This window comes from Gallinula chloropus (assembly GCF_964237585.1).
Source record: "Gallinula chloropus genome assembly, chromosome: 18".
Taxonomy (NCBI): domain Eukaryota; kingdom Metazoa; phylum Chordata; class Aves; order Gruiformes; family Rallidae; genus Gallinula; species Gallinula chloropus.
Window position 1 is genome coordinate 8,620,947 of NC_140103.1, and position 21,270 is coordinate 8,642,216.

Consider the following 21,270-nt stretch of genomic DNA (forward strand, 5'->3'; position numbering starts at 1 on the left):
ATAGCAAGGAAAAGAGGCAGCTGCCCTAATGGGAGGGGCACCTCCATCACACAGCTTGGTGTCTGTGCTTTGGCTGTGAACAGGGAGAGGAAAAAAAAAACAAATTCCCCCCCAATCTGCTCCCAGGGCTCCTTCTGCAACCCCTGTAACTGCCCAATCCTGGCTGGAGCAGCACTGGCTCCGAGACCTATTTCACTTTGCTGTTTCACTAGGGGAAAGTCATATAGGAGCTTAAAAAAAAAACACCTGTTGCATACCTGTTGTAGCACAAGTAGCAAACAATTTGCTGTAACATGGCAGCCACCATAAAATCAGCTTTTATATTGTCCATGGTGCCCCCAAATTTGCAACTACGTTGTTGATAGCAACAAATAAATGCACTGCAGTGTAACTATTATCTGTGGCAGATTAACATGCTACCACTGTGCCCTATTTAAATGCATCTTTCCTTCAATAAACTATTCTAGGCAAGCAGCACCACACTGAGGTACACATTTATCAGCCAGGAGAGTAGCACTGTGGGGGCCTTGGTTCACACAGCTGCAGTTTTGTGCTTCATTTGGCCCAAAGCCGCGATGAACATGAACTCTGGTGCCTGCTGGTGCCATAAAAGAAAAATAAAATAACCTGAGGAATGTAATGTTTTGCCGTGCAAGGGACAGAAAGGGAAAAAAAAAAAGGCAATGCACTGCTGGACGTGCTTCCAGGTATTAACAAAATAAAAGGGAAACAGCCCCTCCCCCCCCCATCCCACCTCAGCAGTGAGTAGCTTGTGCGTACAAAGTGCAAATGGGTGGAAACCTCTTGCTAAACGCAATGGTCTGGAATGGAGAACAGTGTAGTGCAGGTGAACACACATTAATTTGCATTCAATCTCATTTACTACAATCTCCCAATCTTATTCCCCCAGTTCCCCCCCCTCCCCTAATGCTTTAGATACCAGACATACCTCCCGAGGACAGTTTCCAAGACACATTTAAATAGTTAAACAACATTAAATATCAACCATAGGTTTCCCCTCATTTCTTTTCCTCCAGCCCCCTCCCTTTTTACCCCCTTCTACCTAGCAGGACTCCTAATAGCAATAAAAACCCTGTTGCCATCAGAGGGCAGTTCTCTGGCTCAGCTCGGTCTCCCATGACTGCACAGTACTCACTTCACATCGAACAGACACGGTTCACAAATGGCACGACAGGGGCGATCTCCTGAATACCAGCAAAACGGAGAGAGGAAAAAACCCATCCCTCGTCAGTTTGGAAGTAAAGCTCCATCTCCCCGCAGTTTAAGAGGGCTATTTCGTTTTATGCAGTGCTGCAATCAGAAATTGCTTTCTCTAGTAGTTGCCCAGACAACTGCTACCCTGTTCCTTGCGAGTGCCACGGCAAGAAGAGGATTGCCTCTCCAGTCCTCTAAGGGAAGGTGATTTAGAGCAGTCAGTCAGTGTTTATGGCACAAAGAAAGATACAATGGTTGAAGCTGGAAGTGTAGATGTGGCGTAAGGAGGTGAGAAGGTTTATGGAGTGGAGTGACCAGTCATTTAGTGAGGAACCAATACTCTGGAAGGGTGGATCCTTTCCTTCGTGCTTGTTCTTTTTTATTGTATGGATTTTATTTAACAGGGAAAAACAAAAAAGAAAAAAGACAAAGTAGACCACCACCACCACAGAAGCTATTTTGTTTCTAAACACAAAACATGACAGTCTTTATGTCAAACCCTTTGTTATGGCACAATCTTCCTGAACTCTTGACATTGTTTCCCATCAGATTGCGATGAGGCTGGAAGAATCTCTGCTACCAAAAGAGGCCTTGCTTAGAGACATGGCTTTATGGGGTGGAGTATCTTCTCAGATGGTAGCTGTAGATCTTAATGCAGTGATCCCAACAGTCCAGCACCAGCAGCTGCCCTTTGGGAGTAATGGCAATACCGACCGGGCAGGTGAGCCCTTCCCGGATTAGGATATTATAGCCTCCTCCTTTAGGAAAATGCAGGATTTCTTTACGGCTGCTGTCAGCAACAATGAGGTCTCCCCTGGAATCAACACACATCCCAGCAATGCACCTGAAGTCCTCGTTCTCAGAGAAGAAGTGGCTAATCTGGCGTCCCAGCTGCCCATCGGGGCCGACGGAGCCAATGGAGAAGCCTCCTTCCAAGTGGTGTTCATACTGCCGGTTCTCCAGGTTAAGCCCCAGCCCTTGAGTAAAGTAGATGGTGCCTTCAGCATCGCAGGTGACAAACTTGGGGCGCACCGCACTACATAAGCAACTGTATTTCACTACCCCTACGCCACGGTCCACTGTAAAACACCAGAGTTTCCCCCCTTCAACGTCGGTCACTACAAACTGCCCAGAAGGCAGGGCAGCGATGCCCCAGGGCTTGCTTAGCTGGCTCCGGTGACATGCCACGCAGTGACCGTCCATGGTGTAGACCTTGACAGAGTTATCATAGCTGTCAGTCACCCCTATCAGGCCATGGCAGTTCATGGTGACAGAAAGAGGAGTCAAGTTGGGCAAGTCTGCTCCAAGGAAACTCAACACAAAGCTATCAATTCCGCTGGGGCTCCGGCGGATTTCCTTCAGAAAGCCTTTGCGGGTAAAAACCTGGATTCGGAAATTGCCTCGGTCTGCCACAAGTACCTCACCTTGCAGGGTGACATGTAGGCTGACAGGGAGGTTAAACATCCCTGGCAGGCTGCCCTTGGAGCCCATCTTCTTGATGAAGTAACACTGCTGGATGCTCGTGGCTGCTTCAGGCATCCTCGGCTTGGCTGGTGAGGAGTTTGGTGTGCAGCTGGCCTCTTCTTGTACAAAGTCAGGCTCCCGAAATGATGCTGATGAGGATGCTGCAGTTTCCATAAGCGATTCCTCCACATTCACCGTCCGAGGTTTCTTCACCACCTGCCCAATCTGCAGCGGTCCCACGTGGCTCACCTTCAGGAGTTCAACCTCTTGAAGAGTCAGCTCCCTTGGGAGACTGTTTGTCAGTTCTGGTTCTTCTTCATCTGCTGCCTCCTCCAAGAGAGCTATATCTCCCTGCTTTATTTTGGCAAGGAAATAGTCACAGCGAGACATTATTTGCACTTCTGCTAAGTTCAGCAGATAAGCTTGCTCCTCCATTACCTGACTATTTACCTTTTCCACTTCAGACAAAGAAGTGGTGAAGAACTTGCGTGACCTTGCCAGTTCTTCCTGGATCTTGCGCTCCTCTTTACTGTAATCTTGCAGAACTGCTTTATATCTTGATTGCAGGTCTCTTGAAACACCCTCCAGAGCTGCTTTTCTTTTCTGCAGATCACCCATGAGCTCCCGAAGCCTGGCAAGTCTGGTCCCAAATTCCCTCCTACGCTCTTCAGCAGCCTCTTTGATAGCAATGACTCTATGTCCTTGGGGCATGTGTGATGTCTCCTTGCACGGCTCACACAAAACCAAGCTACAGCTCTTGCAAAAGTGTCTTGGCAACCTTCTCCCACAGACCTTGCACATGAGAAGCCCCACCACTTCCCCCAGTCCAGTGGTGTCTATGATCTTCAGCACAGTAAGATTGTCGGTGAGCTGAGCTAGGCTGGTGATCCGCGTGATTTTGCTGCAGAAGGGGCACCGTATCCCGTTAATGCTGTTTGCTAGGAGCTTCTCCAAGCACTGTTTGCAGATGGTGTGCCCGCAGTGCAAGAGCTTGGGTCTCAGGTGCTCCTCAGTGAAGGACTCCATGCAAATGGGGCACTCCAGCACCTCTCGGAGTGCATCCGAGTTGAGATGAGGGGCGGCAGCCATGGCTTTCCGAGGCAGCTTTAGCTGGTGCAAAGTCTTGTACTCGCATCTATTCCAAGGTGCTCTGATTCTGTCCAGAAAGAAAAAAGAAAGGGAATGTGATTTATGTCATCACCAGCAGTTACATAGATGTGCAATTTATTTCTGATTTATCACCCAACCCAGGAAAAAAAAGAAGCCCCGTTAGCCTTTCAGCACTTGGAAGGGATGGATTAGTCACAGCTAATCTCAGAGCGGGCAAATTCCAAAACTAACTTGTGGCTCCAAGCACAATGAATTATTCACTTGCAAAATCTGTAAGCAGAACGGAAAGAAGTGTAATGGTGGCAATAAGGAAGCCCAATAGATATTGATGACCGAATCATCTCCTCATGGTGCCCATCTCCTGCTGCCAAGCCTCTGAGTTTACATAATTTACTGAAACCCAGGGAGATTAAACCAGGCATTCAAAATGTTGCGCATCAAAAGAGGAACCAGATGGTGCAACGCTTTAGGACATTAATATATCACCTCTGGAGACCTGCATTCAGATGTGGCATCAGATACGAACAAAATAAATGTGGTTGCTTCACTTGCTTTTCTAGATAGCCAAAATAAATTTTCAAGGTTTCATATGCTTGCCAGAAAGTGAAACTGGAAGGAATATTTGTCAGCTTCTGCTCGTTCTGGGAATGACCATACATACTGAAAACACACAGCGAAGACTTCCCACCAGTGTATTTCATTAACCTATGCCATGCTGCAGCACGCTTCAGCATGCAAATGACACTCAGCTGGCTACAGCAGTGCTCTAGCAGGTATTAGCAATGACGGAGTTAACAGACAACTCCAAACATTTGTTAATATACACTACAAGTGGGTGCTATTAGTTCTTGAACTCAGCTTAATTGGCTATGATTTCTCCTTACTGCACAGCCTTGCAGCATTGGCCTCATTCCTGTGTTCTGGTTCAGTTTTATATCACTCCAGTTGCTGTTCAGCTTCGATCCGGGTTCCTCCATCCTCACACCCTCTCCCAGCAGGGAGCAGATCCCAGCAGCTCTCTTGCTAAAGCAGCCATCCGTTCAAAAGGAACAGAACAGGGTTCAGATCATTTCGTTGTTATTCAGCAGACTGGGTTTCAATACCTTTGCTACTGCGTGGCTTAGGCACTGAGAGAACTGGGGAAGAAAACATTTCTTCTAGGGGGAGAGGAGGAGAAGGAAGTAGTTAGTCTTTAAAATGAAGAGACGGTCACAGAGGGATGCGAACAGACAGCTGCTTCTGAAGAATGGCTGCACGCACGCAGCACTCTCGCTTCCCTGCTGGGTTTGCCTGCTTCATCCTCGGGAGCATTTCAGACAGAAAGCTTCGCTCTATTTCAGGTTACCGTTTACTCAAGTGGAAGAAGACAACCGCAATGAAGAAAAGATCTTTAGGTTCAGAGAGAGAAGGGGGGAAAAAAGATCATTTTTATTTATCAGCCGCAGTTTATGGTCCTTTAAAGCTTATGTTTCTGGAGGGGATTCAGTGGTGTAGCACAATGGCCAAGTACAGAGCTGGGATCTGATCCTTGGCTCGGCAGTGGCAGGATGGGTATGACATCCCAGCACATGGGAGCAGAGCCACTCCAGGCACTTGCTGCCGCTGGCACTGAGTGCGCTTCCCTTTTGTTCTTAGCGTCTATCTCAGCTGGGGAAGTGCAAGCCCAAGCACTGCCATGTAGATCAGAAACCTTCCTCTGAGGGATGAGAAATCTGTATTTTAAAACAGTTTTTAAAAATGAAACACGGGACGTTGGAACCATTCTTCTTATTTTCCTTGGAAATATGTCAAAAGACTTGGTTAGGCAAGGACGGGGGACAGCACAGACACCGGATACGCCAGAGAGTTACATAAAGAGCCACCTTTAAAACAAGTATTTTCATTAAAGAGCAATGGCAGAGGGAATTTTGTTTAGCTTTAAGTTAGGTTCGGTTTCTAGGAAGATGATTGGTATGAGGTTCCTTTCATGTATAAGCCCCTTTTACCAGAACGCCGGCCTGCGCCTGAGTAACGTGACGTTACTTTTCACTGCCGCCCTTTTATCTGCATCTCACACTCGCTGTGCCTTGGCGGAAGTTTCCTTCACAGAGAGTTATTCTGGAGTGTCTGCCCCTCCTGGGCAGCTCCTCTGGCACAGAGCAGGGGATCAGAAGAAGCCTCAGTGAGGCCTAAGCTATACAGCTCTGTACATGAGTCGGGTTTGCATTCCCTATAGAAAAGACTCTCCTGCCGCGGTCTCTCCTCGCTCTGTAGTTTTTGGCTAGCGTGTGTAAGGAAGCAGCTTGCTTTGCCTGCGGCACTCGGCTAAGGCCTGGGACTAGTTGAAATAACAGGGTCAGGCGGCCAAATTTCGGTTGTGACTCCCTCCGAGCGCCTGGTGACAGACAGTGAGGGGTTCCAGGGCGGCACGGCCACAGCGGCGGCCGCTGGGGCCGGGGGCTGCTCGGGCCGGGGGGCCCCTCGGGCCACGGGGTCCCCCGCCTCCCGAACCATCCCGCGGTCGGAGGGGGCCGCGCGGCTGTAAGGGCCGGGCCGGCTGGCAGGGCCGGTACGAGCCGCCGTTACCAGCGCACCCCCCCCGCCTTCCTCCCGACCCCCCCCACCGCCGCGGCCTCCGCTGGGCTCCAGCAGGTGCCCGGGCAAGGGCGAAGGGGCCGCGGACTGAGGGGGAAAGGGGGGCGCTCGGCCGGGAGGACCCACCCCTGCGCGGCCGCCCGAGAGCTCTCACCGGCGGGGAGAGCCCACCCCGCGGAGGCGCGGCCCGGCCCTGCCGCCCCCTCCCCAGCCCCTGCCGAGACCGCCCCGGCCCGACCCCGGCCCCGCGGCTGGGAGAGGGAAGAGCCCCGCCCGCTGCTGCCCCGCGCCCCGCCCCACCTCCAGGGGGCGCCGCCGCCGCCGCGGGGCCCGGGCTGCGCCCTACCTGCCCGCCGCTCCCGAGACGCGCGCCGCTCCCCGGCATGCCTCGCGCCGCCGCGCCGCCGTCACGTGTGCGCCGGGCTGCGGAGCCTGCCGGGAGATGGAGTCCCGGGAGGAGCGGGGGCCTGGGAGGAGGTGGAGGCCCGGGGAGCAGCGGGGGGTCCCTGCGGCCGGTCACGCCGGTCCGGGCCGACCCCTGGTGTGGGGGGAAGCAGGGAGCCGCAGGCGGGCTCAGGCCCTGCCTCCGCGCTGTGCTGGGGCTGCTTGTGCCGAGGGAAGTCAAAGGGCAAGGGAGGAATCACACCCGTGTCTGCTGTCTTGGCTTTCATGGTGGTGCGAGTGCGAGTTCGGCACACGCAGGTTGGTCCGAGCCCCGTCCCTGAGCAGCAGCTGGGGCAACCCCATCCCTTTCCCTTTCCCTTCCCCCTTCCCTTTCCCCTTTCCCCTCCTTTTGCCCTTCTCTTCCCTCTTTCCTTTCCCCTTTCTCCTTCCCCTTCCCTCCTTTTCCTCTTACCCTTCCCTTCCCCTTTCCTCCTTCCCTTTCCCCTTTCCTTTTCCCCCAGCCAGTCCTGCCCGTGTGTCAGGTTTTGCATCACCTAGTGAAAATTTGCCTCTCTGGGTCCGTTTCGTGACCCTCCTTGGAGCAGCCCCTGGATGGCCAGGACAAAAAGGCCTATTTTTAGGCAGAGAATAGCAAATGTAATCAGTTGATTGGGTGATGTGCATAAATCTCATCAGGGACTACATAGGCAGCTGGAGTTGCTTATGCAAGGACCTGCTCGGGGCATGTCCTGGTTGAAATTAATCCCTTTCCCACTGTGGCCCCGATCCTGCACTGGTGGCCGGTGATCGGCGGCTGGCGTGGCACAGGCGGGGACATCAACACTTGGTGGGGAATTGAGCAGTGACAGGGTTCACCCTCGGTCAGTGGAGAGCTGGTGCTGCCCGGTCATCCGAGTCCACTGTTCACGCCTGGGAGGCAGCGAAGGATGGCATCTCCGTTAGCCCGTGCGGGGCTAATGACTGGAGTCATTAATCATAGAATCAGTTTCCCTCTTGCCTCTTCCCTCCTCCTCCCGTCCCCCCAGCCTTTATTGCTGGGCTCTCTGCCTGTTGGATGGGCCCTTATGCTGCCTGCAGCCGGAGGCAGGCAGAGGTTTCACTGCTGGGCTGTGGCTCTGCCCTGCCCTGGTGCTTCTTGGGGCCGTGGGGCTCGAAGGGCCGTCACTGAGGCTGGTCCTGTGCCAGGTCAGTGTTTGCTCGGCCATCATGAGATGGCTCTAGGTATGGTGGGGAGAGGGGTTTTACTGTGCGCCCGTGGGGCTGCACGGCAGATTGGGAAATGTCAGGGTGTGAGGTTTCCTCCATGAGAGGGGTAGAAGCCCAGGCCTGGGCAAGCAGGTCCTGGGGAGCTGTGTCCTTCACACACCAGCAGTGCTGCAGTTCCCGTGCCACCGGGATCAGTGCTACCTGCAGCAGCATCCAGGCTGATCCACAGGCGAAGGTCAGGAGGCTCAGGGGAGCTGAACCTTTGGGTTAACCATTTCCTGTGAGCCCTGAGTGTGGCCTCCACATGCCCAGGCAGGAATGCAGCACGACAGCAGTGGGGCCATGCCCAGTCCTTGCAGCAAACGCCGCAGCACGTTTCCAGTGATGCTTGCTCACCCGCTCCAGCAGCTACCAGCCAGCGCTGAGGAAAGCACTAGCATAATGCAGCAAGTCTTTGCCACCTTCTGGTTTGGTTTTTTCTTCCTACTTTTTTTTTTTTCCTATTTAGAATCAAACAGAATAGTTTGGTTGGAAAGGAACTCCACCCAGCCAGCAATCAGGAGCAGCAGGGACCAGCAACGTGGGCAGCAGATGCCCTCAAAGGCAGAGAGAGCAGATGCAAAGCCTGACCCAGGGTCGCTAAAAGAAAATGAGGGAGATTTATGGACTCCTGTTTCATGCTGTGCTTCAGGCCCTGAGCAGCAAACCTCAGTGGGACCCCCCTCGGGCACCAGCAGTTCCTGGAGGACATTGTGTCTGGGCAGGGGACATGGGATTCATTCCTGGCATCAGCAGGGAAATGTTCTTTTGACCCTGCTGTAGTTTTCAGTGAATAAAAGTGAATGCTAGCATTGAACCGGGGTGATCTGGCAGATTTTGTGAGAGCACGTCTAAAAATTAGCAGTGTGAGGGAAAAGTAATGCAGGGGTAAGAAAAGAAGCTTTTATTGCATCCTGGGGAGAAAACAAAGGGCTTTCTGGATTTGGTAAGAGGTGATAACGATGGGCGGATGATTTTACCCAGCATGTTTGGGGACATGGTGCCATGAGGAGGAAGGATGTGGGGCTGTGAACCCCCAGCGCCTTGGCAGAGTGGTGTGTCCTGAAGGGCTGCCCCATGCTCACAGCCATTCAGCCCATGGGGCTTGGTAGATCTCCAACATCCTGTGGGAAATGAGTGAGTGGGTGTTAGAGCAGGGGGGGAGCCAGCTGTCAATGTGGGTCTTGTGCAGCAGCCTGTGCAGGGGGGTAGCAGGAGAGATGTCGGGGGTCTCCCCCATCCTTGTGGGGCCGCAGGGCTCAGAGATGGGGGACAGCTCACGAGATGCTGTCGAGGGTCCGGTGAGCAGGACAGGGCTTTGGTTGCTCCTCCTGAGCGAGGGGGTACAGGCAGCGGGGTGGCAGTGGGGATGGTGTGGGGCTCTGTAGAGCTAGTGCCATGCAGAAGGCGAGCTTGTCCATGCTGCCTGCACCGTCCCCTTTTACAGAGGTTTATCTGTGGTTTGTAGAAACCCCCCTGGGTTCTTTTCTTTATACCACAAGCTTGCTGGTCTGTAAATGGCTCCTCTGCAGCTGAGGTTACTGCAGAACCTGCCTGACCAGGCGGTGGGCAGAGGAGATGGTGTGCCTCCATGTTCTGCCTGCTGGCACCTTTGGGATCATCCTAAGGGCAGAGAGGGTCCCTTGGGCAGGCTAGGGTCACACGTGATGTGGAACCATGAGCATCATGGGATGGCTCTCCAGCCAGCTCCTTGTGGGCACTCAGCACTTGCAGGGTTCTGTGTTTAATTGAGTTGGGTTAATGGGCTGGGAGCAGCGGTCAGAGCATCAGCGACGGGAAGGGGGCTTGCAGTGGGAAGCTGCTGGGGGGCAGCAGCAGGCAGGTAGTGTGGGGCGCTCTGGATGTAACGGGGGGAAGAAAAGGGGTCACAAACCATCACGTTCAGGAGATTGTCTCGGTGGGCAGTCAGGGATGTCAGGCCTTTGGGCTGCCAGGCTCACCCTTCCAGGGTATGCTACTCCCCCAGGGATGAGCCCCAGGCGGGCGCGGGGCGCTGTGGGTGACAGTGGCAGAGCAGGGTGGTGGATCTCCGGCCCGAGAGCCGTCCTGCCGCGGTGCCACGAGAGGGCAGCAGGTCCTCACGGACCGCCCATGGCCACAACTGCCCTGCAGCCATGCCGCAGGCCGGCCCCCGCCACCACACCAGTTTTGGGGCCACCAACATCCATCAGTGGGAGAGCCCACCCCCACTCCTCCAGAGGCAGGGCCCCTCACACCCCACCAGTGGCAGAGCCCCCCAGCATCCCACCAGTGGCAGGGCCCCCAACACCCCACCTGCTGTCCTGGGGGCCTTAGCAAAGGCATCCCATGGACCCATGCCCACGGTGGCTTGCAAGCCCCAATGTGAGCACTTCTGGGGTCTGCACTTGCATGCTGCGTCCCTCCTGGACAGGCTGTGGTCATGGCTTCACGTGGGCTTCCCACACAGGGTGCCATGCAACGGGACGTTCCCTGAAAGACAGGTAGCAGTCCCTAGGTGAACCCTCCCTTGCTCCAGCGTTGGGGCTGCATGGTGGTTTGGCACAGCCAGCCTCAGCCTCAGCTGGTATGGCATTTCCTGGGCAGCAGCAAGGGCCAGCACCACGCTTCTGGCACACGTGGTTGCATGTGACAGGGGCACTGCCCGCTCCTCCGGACATTGGTCCCGTGGCAGCCCTGAGCAGTGGCTGCCCATCAAGGAAAGCAGCATTAAATATGTCTGAGCTCTTCATAGACCTGTTGGTTACCGTACTGACAATATCTCACCGCAATATCTCAGGCAAACACATCTATTGATTTTCTTTCTAACTCCCTTTCGATGGATTTGCTGACAAATGGGATATTATTCCAGCAGGTAATAAATGGGCAGCCCCTGCCCACAGGTGTGAATCAGCCATAAATCCCCACTGCCCTGGCTGTGGTGGCACTAGGTATGTCCAGCCAGAGGGCGGTGTAAAGGGGAGGTGGACCAGAAGTACATCTTCCTGGCCTGAAGTGCAAAGATGAGGAACCAGTTGGTATCATCAGGGTTAACCTGCTGAATCTGGAGGAATCCCTACCTGGGTGTCATCCTGAGCTCCTCAACCGCTTCAGCTGGAGAGCCTTCTGCTCCAAGCTTTTCTGCTGGTGAAGAGCTCCCATGTCCTACCCCTGATGTGGTTGCATTCTTGTGGTAAGTGGAGTGAGTATCAGTTTTGGGATGACTTGGGATCTTTTGGGAGAGGTGTTGTATAAAATGCTGGACCACGAGCCAGCCCATCACCACCTGGGAGCTCTCAAGACGAAACAGCGTTTGGATGCAAAGGCATCAGGTATTCTGCTTTTGTCACGGTGGTAGCAGTGGTGGTACCGAGCTCCCCTCTTGTCCAAGCACTAGGAGGTGCTGCTGGGGATGCTGGTAGCCTTTTCCCCACATCTGCAACTGCTGCACCCCGAGCAGGGACCCTGCACACTGTGCCAGCACTCGCTGGTGCTGCAGGGTTGTTAAATCTTGGTGGAGCAGAGAGATGGAGCCAGGCAGCCCAACAGGCGAGCGGTACCTCTGAACACCCCGTGCCGCTCACCCTCCCTTTCTTACGCAAGGCTGGGGGCTTGGTGGAAGGCCTTTTTATTTCTTGTGTTGTGTTCTTGGGGTTTTTCTTTTTGCAAATACATATTTCAGACAAACAAACAAACTAATAGTTCCCACAAGTTGCTGTGATGCATCTAAGCCACATCCGCGGCGCTGCGCTTCCAAACAGATGTTGCCAGGATTCAGCTGAGCCGCCAGCAGCCTTAGTGAAAGCGTGTTCAGATGCAAGGGCTGATAAGGAACCCCTCTATCCCCACTGCGCTGCAGCCCCTGCAGCCAAGCCTCCTCCTCCTCCTCCTCCTCCTCCTCTTCCTCCTGCCAGAACGTGACCTTTGGAGCAGCCTGAGCAGTGCTCTCCTGCGAAGCCCTTCCCCGGGAGCCAAGCAGAGGCTTTGCAAGAGCAACCTGAGCACCCCAGAACGTTGTCCCATTCTGCATGGGGCTCGTGCCATGTGGACCCAAATGCTAAAGCTGAGACTACTTAGTCTGGACTGGGCCCAGCTTGCAGTGAAGACAACAGGAGCTTTTCTGACAGCTGGAGATGGCATTGCAGTGATACACTGCAGGGTCTGGTTCTGATTCTCTCCAGTCCACCAGCAAAATCTCCTTTGACTTCATCAGGAAAAGGGTTGGGCTGCCTGTATGTTCATTCAAGAAGCTGCCAGTCAGCTGGGCCTCGGTGCTGATGAACACTGTGCAGCCTCTAGGTAATAGAAGCCAGGCTGAGCCTCCAGGAATATGTGGGATTTCTCCAGTTCACTCTCGGGTTTGCCATGGGGACAGTGGGCTGGTCCCCAAGCTGCTTGCAGGCAGCTGAGCAAAGAACCAAAACTCATCTCACAGGTAGGAGAGAGGGGGATGTCGAGGGACCCTGATCCCTTCTCCTGGGGCTACAGTTGCACTGGCAAGCCCAGGAATGAAGGAGGATGTTTTGGAGGAAAATACCTCCCAGATCTGAATTGCTCCTCTGTGAGATGCTGCAAGTGGTGGGTGACGTGTGTGGGAAGAGAAGGAGGCACAGTCTCCATCAAGGAAGTTGCCAGAGTTGTAGGGATGAGTGTAGTCATGAAGACACCTGAAATTGATGCTTTCTACCCTCTGAGCAAGCTGATGAGGAGCAGCAGTTCCTCCTTGCTGCCTCTCCTGGCTCTGGAGGAGCTGGCTCACAAGCAGGGTGTGCAACTGGTGCTCTCTGAGGTTTTAAGAGGACAGTTGGGGTGATTATTTTGTTAGGACTGTACTTAAGCCCCCAAAGCTTCTTCCACAAAAGCTACCAGGAACTGCTATCCAGTGCTGATGATGTCAAGTGCTCGCTGGGATGAGAGTGGCCAGTTTGGCAGTGAAGCCCACGTCCCTCAGCTTGAGCCACATTCTGTTTCATTTTCCTCCTTGGGCGTTGTACCCAGAGCCTTTTTGGTACAAGGGATGCCTTGACAGCACTCAGAACTAGTAAGCTCAATGGCAGTAACTCTTTGATCCCCAGGAATCCAGTCTGCCAAGCAGTCCTTTTCCCCAAAGTGACTGGGGCTCCACCTGTTACAAAGAGGATTAAATGCAGACAGTTGTTTCCACCTCACCTGTGAAGTCTGCTCTGCTGACAAGTCCACCATGAGTCACCAGGCTCCACAGTTAATCTTCTGGTGCTGAGCTATGGGGAAGGGAGCTGCACCACTCAGTTTTCTACCTTACTTTATTTGCAGACCTCTGTGCTTTCCCCTCTGCAGCTCTGCTTGTGATGAGCGCTGCACCTGAAAGAGCCTTGTTCCCTCTAAGTCTCCTTCAGCATTATTATATGTTAGATTACAATATATAGCATTATATATTGTGACATTCAATTAGGAGTAATCAGGGCAGATGCTCAAAGTTTGTTTGGCATCACCATTAATCACACCAGGGGAGATTTAGGTGAGGTATCAGGAAGAATTTCTGTACTGAAAGGGTTGTCAGGTATTGGAACAAGCTGCTCAGGGAGGTGGTGGAGTCTCATCCCTGGAGGGATTTAAAAGACATGTAGATGTGCTTGGGGACATGGTGTAGAGGTGGACTAGCCAAGGTTAGGCTGTGGATGGACTCGATGATCTTCAAGGTCTTTCCAACCTAAGTGCTTCTATGACTCTAAGGAGGAATCCTCACTTTCCTGCCAGTCCTGGAGAGCTCTTGAAACTACTGCGTCCATCGCCCTCAGCTGTGGTGCCCTTCCCTGGGAGCATTAGGTGAAGGAGGCGGCAGGGGATGCAGGATATGCTGGACAAGCTCATGTTCAATTGATTGTCTTGGTAAAGGGACTGTGTTGTCAGCGTGGGTGCTGGAGGTCAGCTCTCCTTGTTCAGTTTGCAGGGCAGCCGTGTCCTCTCCTTCCCCAAGGTGCTGTGTCTGGCAGAGCATTGCTGGATGGAGCTGTATCAGTGTTCCCTGGTGGGGCAGCCAATGCAAACAGTTGGGTCTAAGCTCTTACATCAGTCAAGGGTGTCACTCAGTGTGGGGCACACAAGCTGGGTGTCCCCAGAGTTAGTGCTCTCCTCCAGAGGGAAGGTCTCATTCAGAGGTTTGTTTTGCTCCTTACTTGCCTTGGCTCACTCCTTGCAAACATGGACCATACTTGAGGAGGTTGGACCAAGAGGCTTCTCTTCCTGCTTATTCATCTTGCTCCTTGCTGCTGGTCTGCACTTGAAGAGCACCTGACCCCACAAGCACTGTGTGCACGTGCATTGTGTGCCCCATGCTTCAATGCAGAGAGGTGACATGGTGGGAGAGGGACAGAGCAGACAGGTTGGAACAGAGCATCCAATGAGGCATTCCCCAGAGCAGTGCTCCAGCAGCTGGACCATGCTGCCCATCCAGCCTGGTCTTCTTCCAGGTGCTGGTACCTGCTTACCCCCTCTACTGAGGGGCTTCATCCTATGATGTAGTGTCTGCCAGCCTCCTCCAGGTCCATCTCAGTGCCCTGGATAACGTGACACCTTAAAGATATATCTAAGAACAGCAGGGATTGGAGAGGGTTGGCATTGGGGTGAGGCTGAGAGCATCCAGCTCTTTGCCCTGGCCTCTTTGGATAGGTTTCTCTATGCTGGGAGATGGACTTGGGTGTCTTTATTTTGTTCTGAAGTGCAGAAAGTGAGTATGAAAGCTATGAAAAAGAATATCATGGTGAACTCTGTCACTTGGCAAGTGCTTGGCTGAAATCCTCATGCTTTCTACCCACTCCTAGGCAGTGACCCACAAGCCCTGTTTTTCTCCTCTCCTTGACCTTTCTGGTTTCCTGCTCCCACCTGCCCTATACCTTCAGCAGCTGTGTTTATCCTGGCTGCAGCAAAGCTTGCCTTTGGGAAGATGACTGTGCTGAGGTTTATTTTATGTTGTTTGGTTTCTTCCCTCTCCCTCAACCAGAAACAACCGAGCTTGGGAACAAGAAGGAGTTGAAATCCATGCCCTTCATCACCTATCTGTCAGGCCTGCTGACAGCGCAGATGCTGTCTGATGACCACCTCATCTCAGGCGTGGAGATTCACTGCGAGGAGAAGGGGCGCTGCCCATCCACCTGCCATCTGTGCCGGCGCCCGGGCAAGGAGCAGCTCAGCCCCACACCAGTTCTGCTGGAGATCAACCGAGTGGTGCCTCTGTACGCCCTGATCCAGGACAACGACACCAGAGAGGTGAGTGAGCTGGTGAGGGACCAGCTCCACCACTATGACCTTGCCTTAGTTGCTGTCCAAGTTTTCCTTCCTCAGTCTCTGTATAAATGTTGGGTTCCCCAGAGCAGGGGATTGGTTTCTTCTGCTCTTTTGGTGGGGAACACTTCAGTGATGGAGCTGACAGGTCCTGCTGCCCACCACCTACAGCCTTTGCAGACTCGTGTCTCACTGCCTCCAGGATGGCAAAGGCAGAGCCATGAGCAGCTGGGCTATGGCCCAGTGTCCACCCAGAGAAGACACTGGTGTGCAGGATGTGTCCTGTGGAGGGGTTTTAGTAGCCAGGCCAGTCTTTCACTCCTGGCTCTGGCATCTCAGCTGTAGCCATGTGAGGGGTGGCCAAAGCCCTGAGGGCCTCCAGCGTGGCTTTGCAAAGCGCCTCTGCCACGGGAGGGAATAACCAGCCCCTCGGGACAGTCCCACAGCCACAGGAGGTCACTGTTACTCCAAGAGGGACCAGCCAAGCTGGAGGTCACCCTTCCCTGGGGCTGGGCTCCTCCGGCAAGAACTTCAGTGTTAATCCTATGGAGATTGATTTCCCACTTTCTGGTTGGCTGCCGCCCCCTGCCCCCCTCTGCAGCCCTCTAACCCCGATCTCGAGTCCAAAAATGACAGACCTGCTTAAAGTCACTTATTAGCACCGAGCCTGCACTTGATTAAGATGCCTGGAGTGAGCCAGCACACAGCAGCTGTGGGTGGGATGCAGAGGGCTGCAAGTTGAGTAGCAATCCTAGCATGTGGAGTTGTGACCACCAGGAATGATGCTTCACCCCCTCCCCAGATTCACTGGCTCTCCTGACACCCAAGTTCTTTATGGAGATTGGCCCTCCTTGTCTACTTCTTCACCTTGTTCCTTCATTCTCATCTATCCACCCTCTTGGTTCTTCCATGCAGCCATCCATGCCTGACTTCCATACCTTGATTCCTCTCTCCTGCCAGCTCATTTCCTCAAACTCCCTTTCTCCTACTATTTTCTTATCCTGGGAATTATCTTATTAGGGGAAGGTTAGCCAGCGAGAACGGAGTAATGGCAAGAATCTGGGGGATGTCTATGGACCCTGCTCACCACCAATCCCCTTCCTAGCCCTGTGCCCAGGTTGGAATGTCACCCTGCTTCTGGTCCTGGCTGCAAGGTCATCTTCTCCTCCTCCTCCTCATCTGCTCTGGCAGGGGGGTTGGACCAGATGATCTCTCGAGGTCCCTTCCAACACCTAACGTTCTGGGATTTTGTGACCTCTCCAGACTCTAAGTGCTGGCTTCCAGTTTCCGTACTGGGTGTCTGCTTTGGGCTGATTTGGGTTTTTCTATGCATGCATGTTTGATTTCAGCTAAAACTGACCATTTCCAAGTGGGACACTAGGTGAAAATATATTGCTTTGCCCATGTGGTATGTTGGAAAACTCTTTTATTTTCATGTCACTGGGAACTGCCGTTTTCTTCTCACTTTGCTGTAAGGGCTTGGAATTTAGAAGGGCTCCAGGAGACAGGTTTTGCCTTTTGCTGCCCAGGGAATTTGTGCTGTGAGCTTAAGGAAACTCTCAGCTGTGTGATCAGCAGGGGCTTTGGTCTGTCTCCCCAGTGCCACTAGGCATCCCCCCTGCTCCCTGCAGCAGGGACAGGCAGGGTACTGGGTACACAGGGTAGGGCACTGTGGTCTATCGATGGCCCCTCTTTTCCTTCTTGTGTGTGATTGAAGCTTTGCACATTGGATCCCTGCCAGGAGATGTTTCTGTCTCCCTCTGTGGTTTAATGGCGTTGGTCAGAGATCTTGCACGGTCATTGATAGCTGCAGCCTGGCTGGGGACCTTGGCAGCACTGGGGTGGGCAAGGAGCTTCCTAGGGTCAAGGAGGTGTGTTTGAAAGTCTAAGCACCTTTTGAAGGGCTTTGTTGAATGGCATTTTCATTGGCATTGTGGCTGATGTGGCTGTAGGTGGAAGGATTCATAGAGGAAGGTCTGTTGGCTGGAACAGAGGCAATGCTGGAGACCTTTCTCCCCTGGTCCTGATCTGCAGGTGAGATAAAACTAGTCCAAGGAAGTCTATAGCTCCATTGCTCTCCCCTTTGGCATTGACATTCCCATCTACTGTGCCTCAAAGAGCACACGTGGGACAGCCAGAGTCATGGTGCTGGCACCCTGAGTGCTCCTGCAGCAGGAGGTGCCTTGTTGGGACACATTGGGCTCTGCTGCTGGCTGTGAAATCCTGTCTGTGCCCGGGAGAGGTGCCCGTGGCTTCCTTGGGTAAACATTGTCCCTGTGGCCATCCTGGCTCAGCCCTTTGGGAAGCAAACCTCTGTGAGTGGAGACCAGGGACGTGCCTGGAGGAGACCGGTCCTCGGCTTGAGCAGGACTGGGAGGAATGTGAGCCTGAGGAGGAGGGACAGAGGAATTGACGCAGAGGCTGGAGAAGTCAGTGGGACTCATTTTCCAGAGAAGAGCTTGGCCATAGCCCTTGAATCTCGTTCAGGAGAGGGGTATCTGGTCCCCTCATCTTCCCAGATCCCAGAGCTGGTTCTCCTGGTGTCCTCTGCCCCTCTGGGCTTGGCAGGAGGTGGGGGAGGTTGTGTGGGATACTAAGGGGACAGGGTTAGAGGCGCTCCCCAAGGCCATGGGCTCACTTTGGCCCCCATACAGCAGCTGATGGCAGAACTGCAGGAGGACCACGATCCTCCAGGCACACACGCAGCTTCCCCGAAGCAGCCCCCGAGGGTGTGCAGAGCCAGTGCCAGGGATTTCTTCATCCCCTGCCAAAGCTGAAAGGGAGCCAGGGCGAATTGGGACAGCGTTTGTATTACTGAGGTGAGTTTTTTGTTTTGGTCTGGGATGGCGGGGGGGGGGAGGAAGGGGGAGGGGGGGGGCAGTGTGTGTGTTATTTATTTTTGCTTTGTTTTAATATCTGCTAATTGGCCCTTGTCCTCCTCTTCGGCACTGGAGCATCCTGCTGCAGCTCCAGCCCACATCCGACTCGCGTTACCAGGGGAAGAATAGCCCCATTGTGACGCCGGGATCGTGCTAGAATGGGGAGCTTTGTAGCCGAGGTGTGAAAGCCGAGCTGGCTCCCCAGGACGGGACTCTAGCTGCAGCACAAAGGCTTTTATTTCCCCTGCTGCCAGGTTTTACAGTGTCCTCTGCTGCTCCCTGAGATCCCATAAATAACACAAACCGGGATGCTGCCCACCCTGGGTCCCTTCCAGCACCCTGACCTTTCCGGCAAACCGCTGATGTGCCTTCCCAGGATGAAGTGCTGGTGATCCTGCTCTCCGGGGACAGGCAGCCGGAGGCAGGGAGGGTGTGAGCAGCCCGAGATGAGATCACCTGCCAACAGCAGTAGGGAAACTTCATCCTCCTTTGCTGTGAACCTGGAGCAGACTTTCAGACGCGAACTGCATGATCCTGGAAAGAGTCTCTGGCCTGGGAAATCCTTAGTTTTCCTCCTACTCCTCTCTTTTTTTTTTCCCCTTCTTTTTTTTTCCTTTCTTTTCTTTTTTCCCCCTTTTTTTTTTTTTGTCCTTTCTCCCCCCCCCCTCCCCCCCCCCCCCCCCCCACTTCTAGAGATGTCTAGACTAAGGAGCAGCATTTATCTCCTATGAACAGCACTGATCATTACTGTAAGGGTATGGATAGGTATCATCATGGTAGCATCCTGTTCAGGCTGTGAAATCCCTGCTTGAGCCAATCTTCTTTCTGTTGATGAGCAGGCAGTATTGCTGTTGCTATCTATAGATGGCTCGGGGCATGGCAGCACCCAGGAGCTCCAGTCAGGGGCTGTATTGAGGTGGCATCACCGGGTGACTGGATTTACTAGTAGGTGGGACAGGGCTGCACCTTGCCAGACATCCCACCACCTCCTCCAGTGGCACGGCTTGGGGGAAGGCGGTGGTGGAGTGGGCACTGTCTTGGTCCTGCCCACAGGAAGGGACAGAATGTCTTTTGTTGGCTGCTGTGTCCCTGGACTTGAGGCTGAGCCTGGCAGCTGGCATCACCCAGCCCTGCTTCCACTCTTCTTCCCTCTGCATTTAGAAGAAAATGCAGACGAGCAAACAAACGCCAGGGAGACCTGTGCAAAACCCAAAATGAACCAAATTGCCAGCTTTTAGGTCATCTCTGGTACCTCCAGCACACCTGTGTCCAGCCTGCATGCTCATGTCTGGTTAGGTTTTCATTTCCCTCTATTTCCTTCTTAATTTTTCCAGAAACTGAGGTGTGCATGCCAACCACAAAGTAACCTGGACTCAAAACAATTGACCCAGATTTTCATATCTCTGTCAGCCATGGTGAAGACCAGACCCAACACATGCCCTTTCCAGTACTCCATCTGGGAACACCAGTCCCTGTGCTGCATGCTGAGTCCTGCAAGTGCTGATCTGAAAGGTTCCTTCACGTCCTCTAATTTACCTCTCTGGGGATGTCAAGAGAAAACCCACAGTCAGAAATAACTTAATGCTTCTCCCTCCATCAGCCAGGTCTAACAGAGGACAAAGGAAATGTTCTTCTATATTCTGTTGCAGAGCGTCTAAGCTATAAAGCGGGGCCAAATGGCCTCCCCCTGAGCACAAATAACAACAGGAGAAAGATCCATATGCAATCGAGTGTAGGATAAATGTGCTTAGCTGATCATTCGTTTCCCTAATATTTTTTTTATGAATAGGCTTAACTTATGGTAAGATGGGACTTTATGGTCCTGTAAGTCTTGCTCGTGTCAAAACAAATGAACTAGCCATCCTATGGGGGAACTATCAATCCAATATATGTGTGTGTATGGGTGTGGGGAGTCAGACCTATTATACCTTTAAGAGCAAATTAGATGCTGTTCCTATGATTCATAATGCTATATATCTAATGGCATGACTCGTCATCTAGAAAATAAGCGTTTCGAGCCAGTTTCTCATCTCATAAATTTCCCCTCTGGCACTGAAGGACATAAACTAAATGGGCTGACTCACAGGGAAACAATACAATTTGGATACTTTTAAATGAAAGATAAAATTGCTTTAGGGCACAGAGGGGTGTTGAGATCCTGGGGAGTGGTTGGCAAGTGCTGGATGGTGCGTTGGGTCTGCTCTGCCATCCCCAGCAGGCAGGGCTGCTCCTGGGAAGCCCTTCCTGCTTCCAGAGCCTGGTGGGTTTTCCCAGGTCGGGAGCTTGGTGTGACCACCGTGGTGAGGCATCTGATGTGGACATAGTGATGTTGGAGAGGGTCTTCTTGTTGTGTGTGTTGTCTCCTGGCAGGGAGGAGAGCGTTTGCTGCACGTTTCTGAGCCCAGCAGCAGGGAAGGATGGGAGATGTGGAGGTGCCAAGGCAGGAGGGGAAGGTTGTCCTTGGCCGCCACAGACCAAGGAGGTCCCTGTATGTTCCATTTGCAGCTCTCCCAGTGGGACCCATGGGATGGGTCTCAGCACCCTCGCTGTGTCCTTTGGTCATGGCTATTGGTCTTCCTGTGCTGTTGGGCTCCTGGTTTAGGTGGCAGCAGCCACTCCCCGGGGTTTGTGTGAGCAGCCGCGTACCGTCCGAGCGATGCTGTCAGAAGGAGAAAGGAAAGGAGAGCTGCTCACATGGTTGCCACCTGCAGAGGAGCAGGTGCCCACAGTGTGCCTTTGGCACTGGGCTGGTTAAAGCAATCACCTTAGCAAGGGAAGGCAGCTACCACTGCTGATCTCAGCCGGGGCCTGGAAGCAGCCCCCTGCCAGAGCCTGGGCTGAGGGAGGTGAGGGGAGGAAAGGGCTTGTGTGTCAGCTGCAGCAAAAGCTGTACCTGCCTTCAGTGCTGGGAGGACCACAGAGCCCTCGAAGGTCACAGAGACCCTCCCTTTGTCCTGGAGTCTCTGTGGAGCAAGTGTGTGTATGGGTGACAGGCTGACATCCCCAAGGAGAGTGTAGAGCCTCCTAAACCAAGGTTGGACATCCTCACATGGGGAGCTTCATCCCTTCTTTCTGCAGGATCTTCCCCACTTACCCCCACCCCCCCTCCTCAGTTTACTCTTGCCACTTCTAGAATCAC

At 53.4% G+C, this 21,270-nt stretch overlaps 2 protein-coding genes across 3 annotated transcripts in view; one reads left to right on the top strand and one right to left on the bottom strand.

The window, feature by feature from the left end:
* Window positions 1-21,270, top strand: part of ASTN2 (astrotactin 2) — a gene marked incomplete at its 5' end in the record, with an annotated part of 343,253 nt that overhangs the window by 231,476 nt on the left and 90,507 nt on the right. Inside the window, one exon of the mRNA XM_084272571.1 lies at window positions 14,972-15,237. Within this exon, the coding sequence (XP_084128697.1) occupies window positions 14,972-15,237 (266 nt within the window). The remainder of the gene's footprint in view (window positions 1-14,971; window positions 15,238-21,270) is intronic.
* Window positions 1,570-4,791, bottom strand: TRIM32 (tripartite motif containing 32). Of its 2 annotated transcripts, none has more exons than XM_084272396.1 (2): window positions 4,696-4,791; window positions 1,570-3,835 (listed from the first exon to the last, which is right to left on the bottom strand). In XM_084272396.1, the coding sequence occupies exons 1-2, from the start codon at window positions 4,764-4,766 to the stop codon at window positions 1,825-1,827; spliced, it is 2,082 nt and encodes a 693-aa protein (XP_084128522.1). In that variant the 5' UTR covers window positions 4,767-4,791; the 3' UTR covers window positions 1,570-1,824. The 2 variants fall into 2 exon arrangements, with proteins under 2 accessions (XP_084128522.1, XP_084128521.1); XM_084272395.1 differs by having other exon boundaries at window positions 4,674-4,754.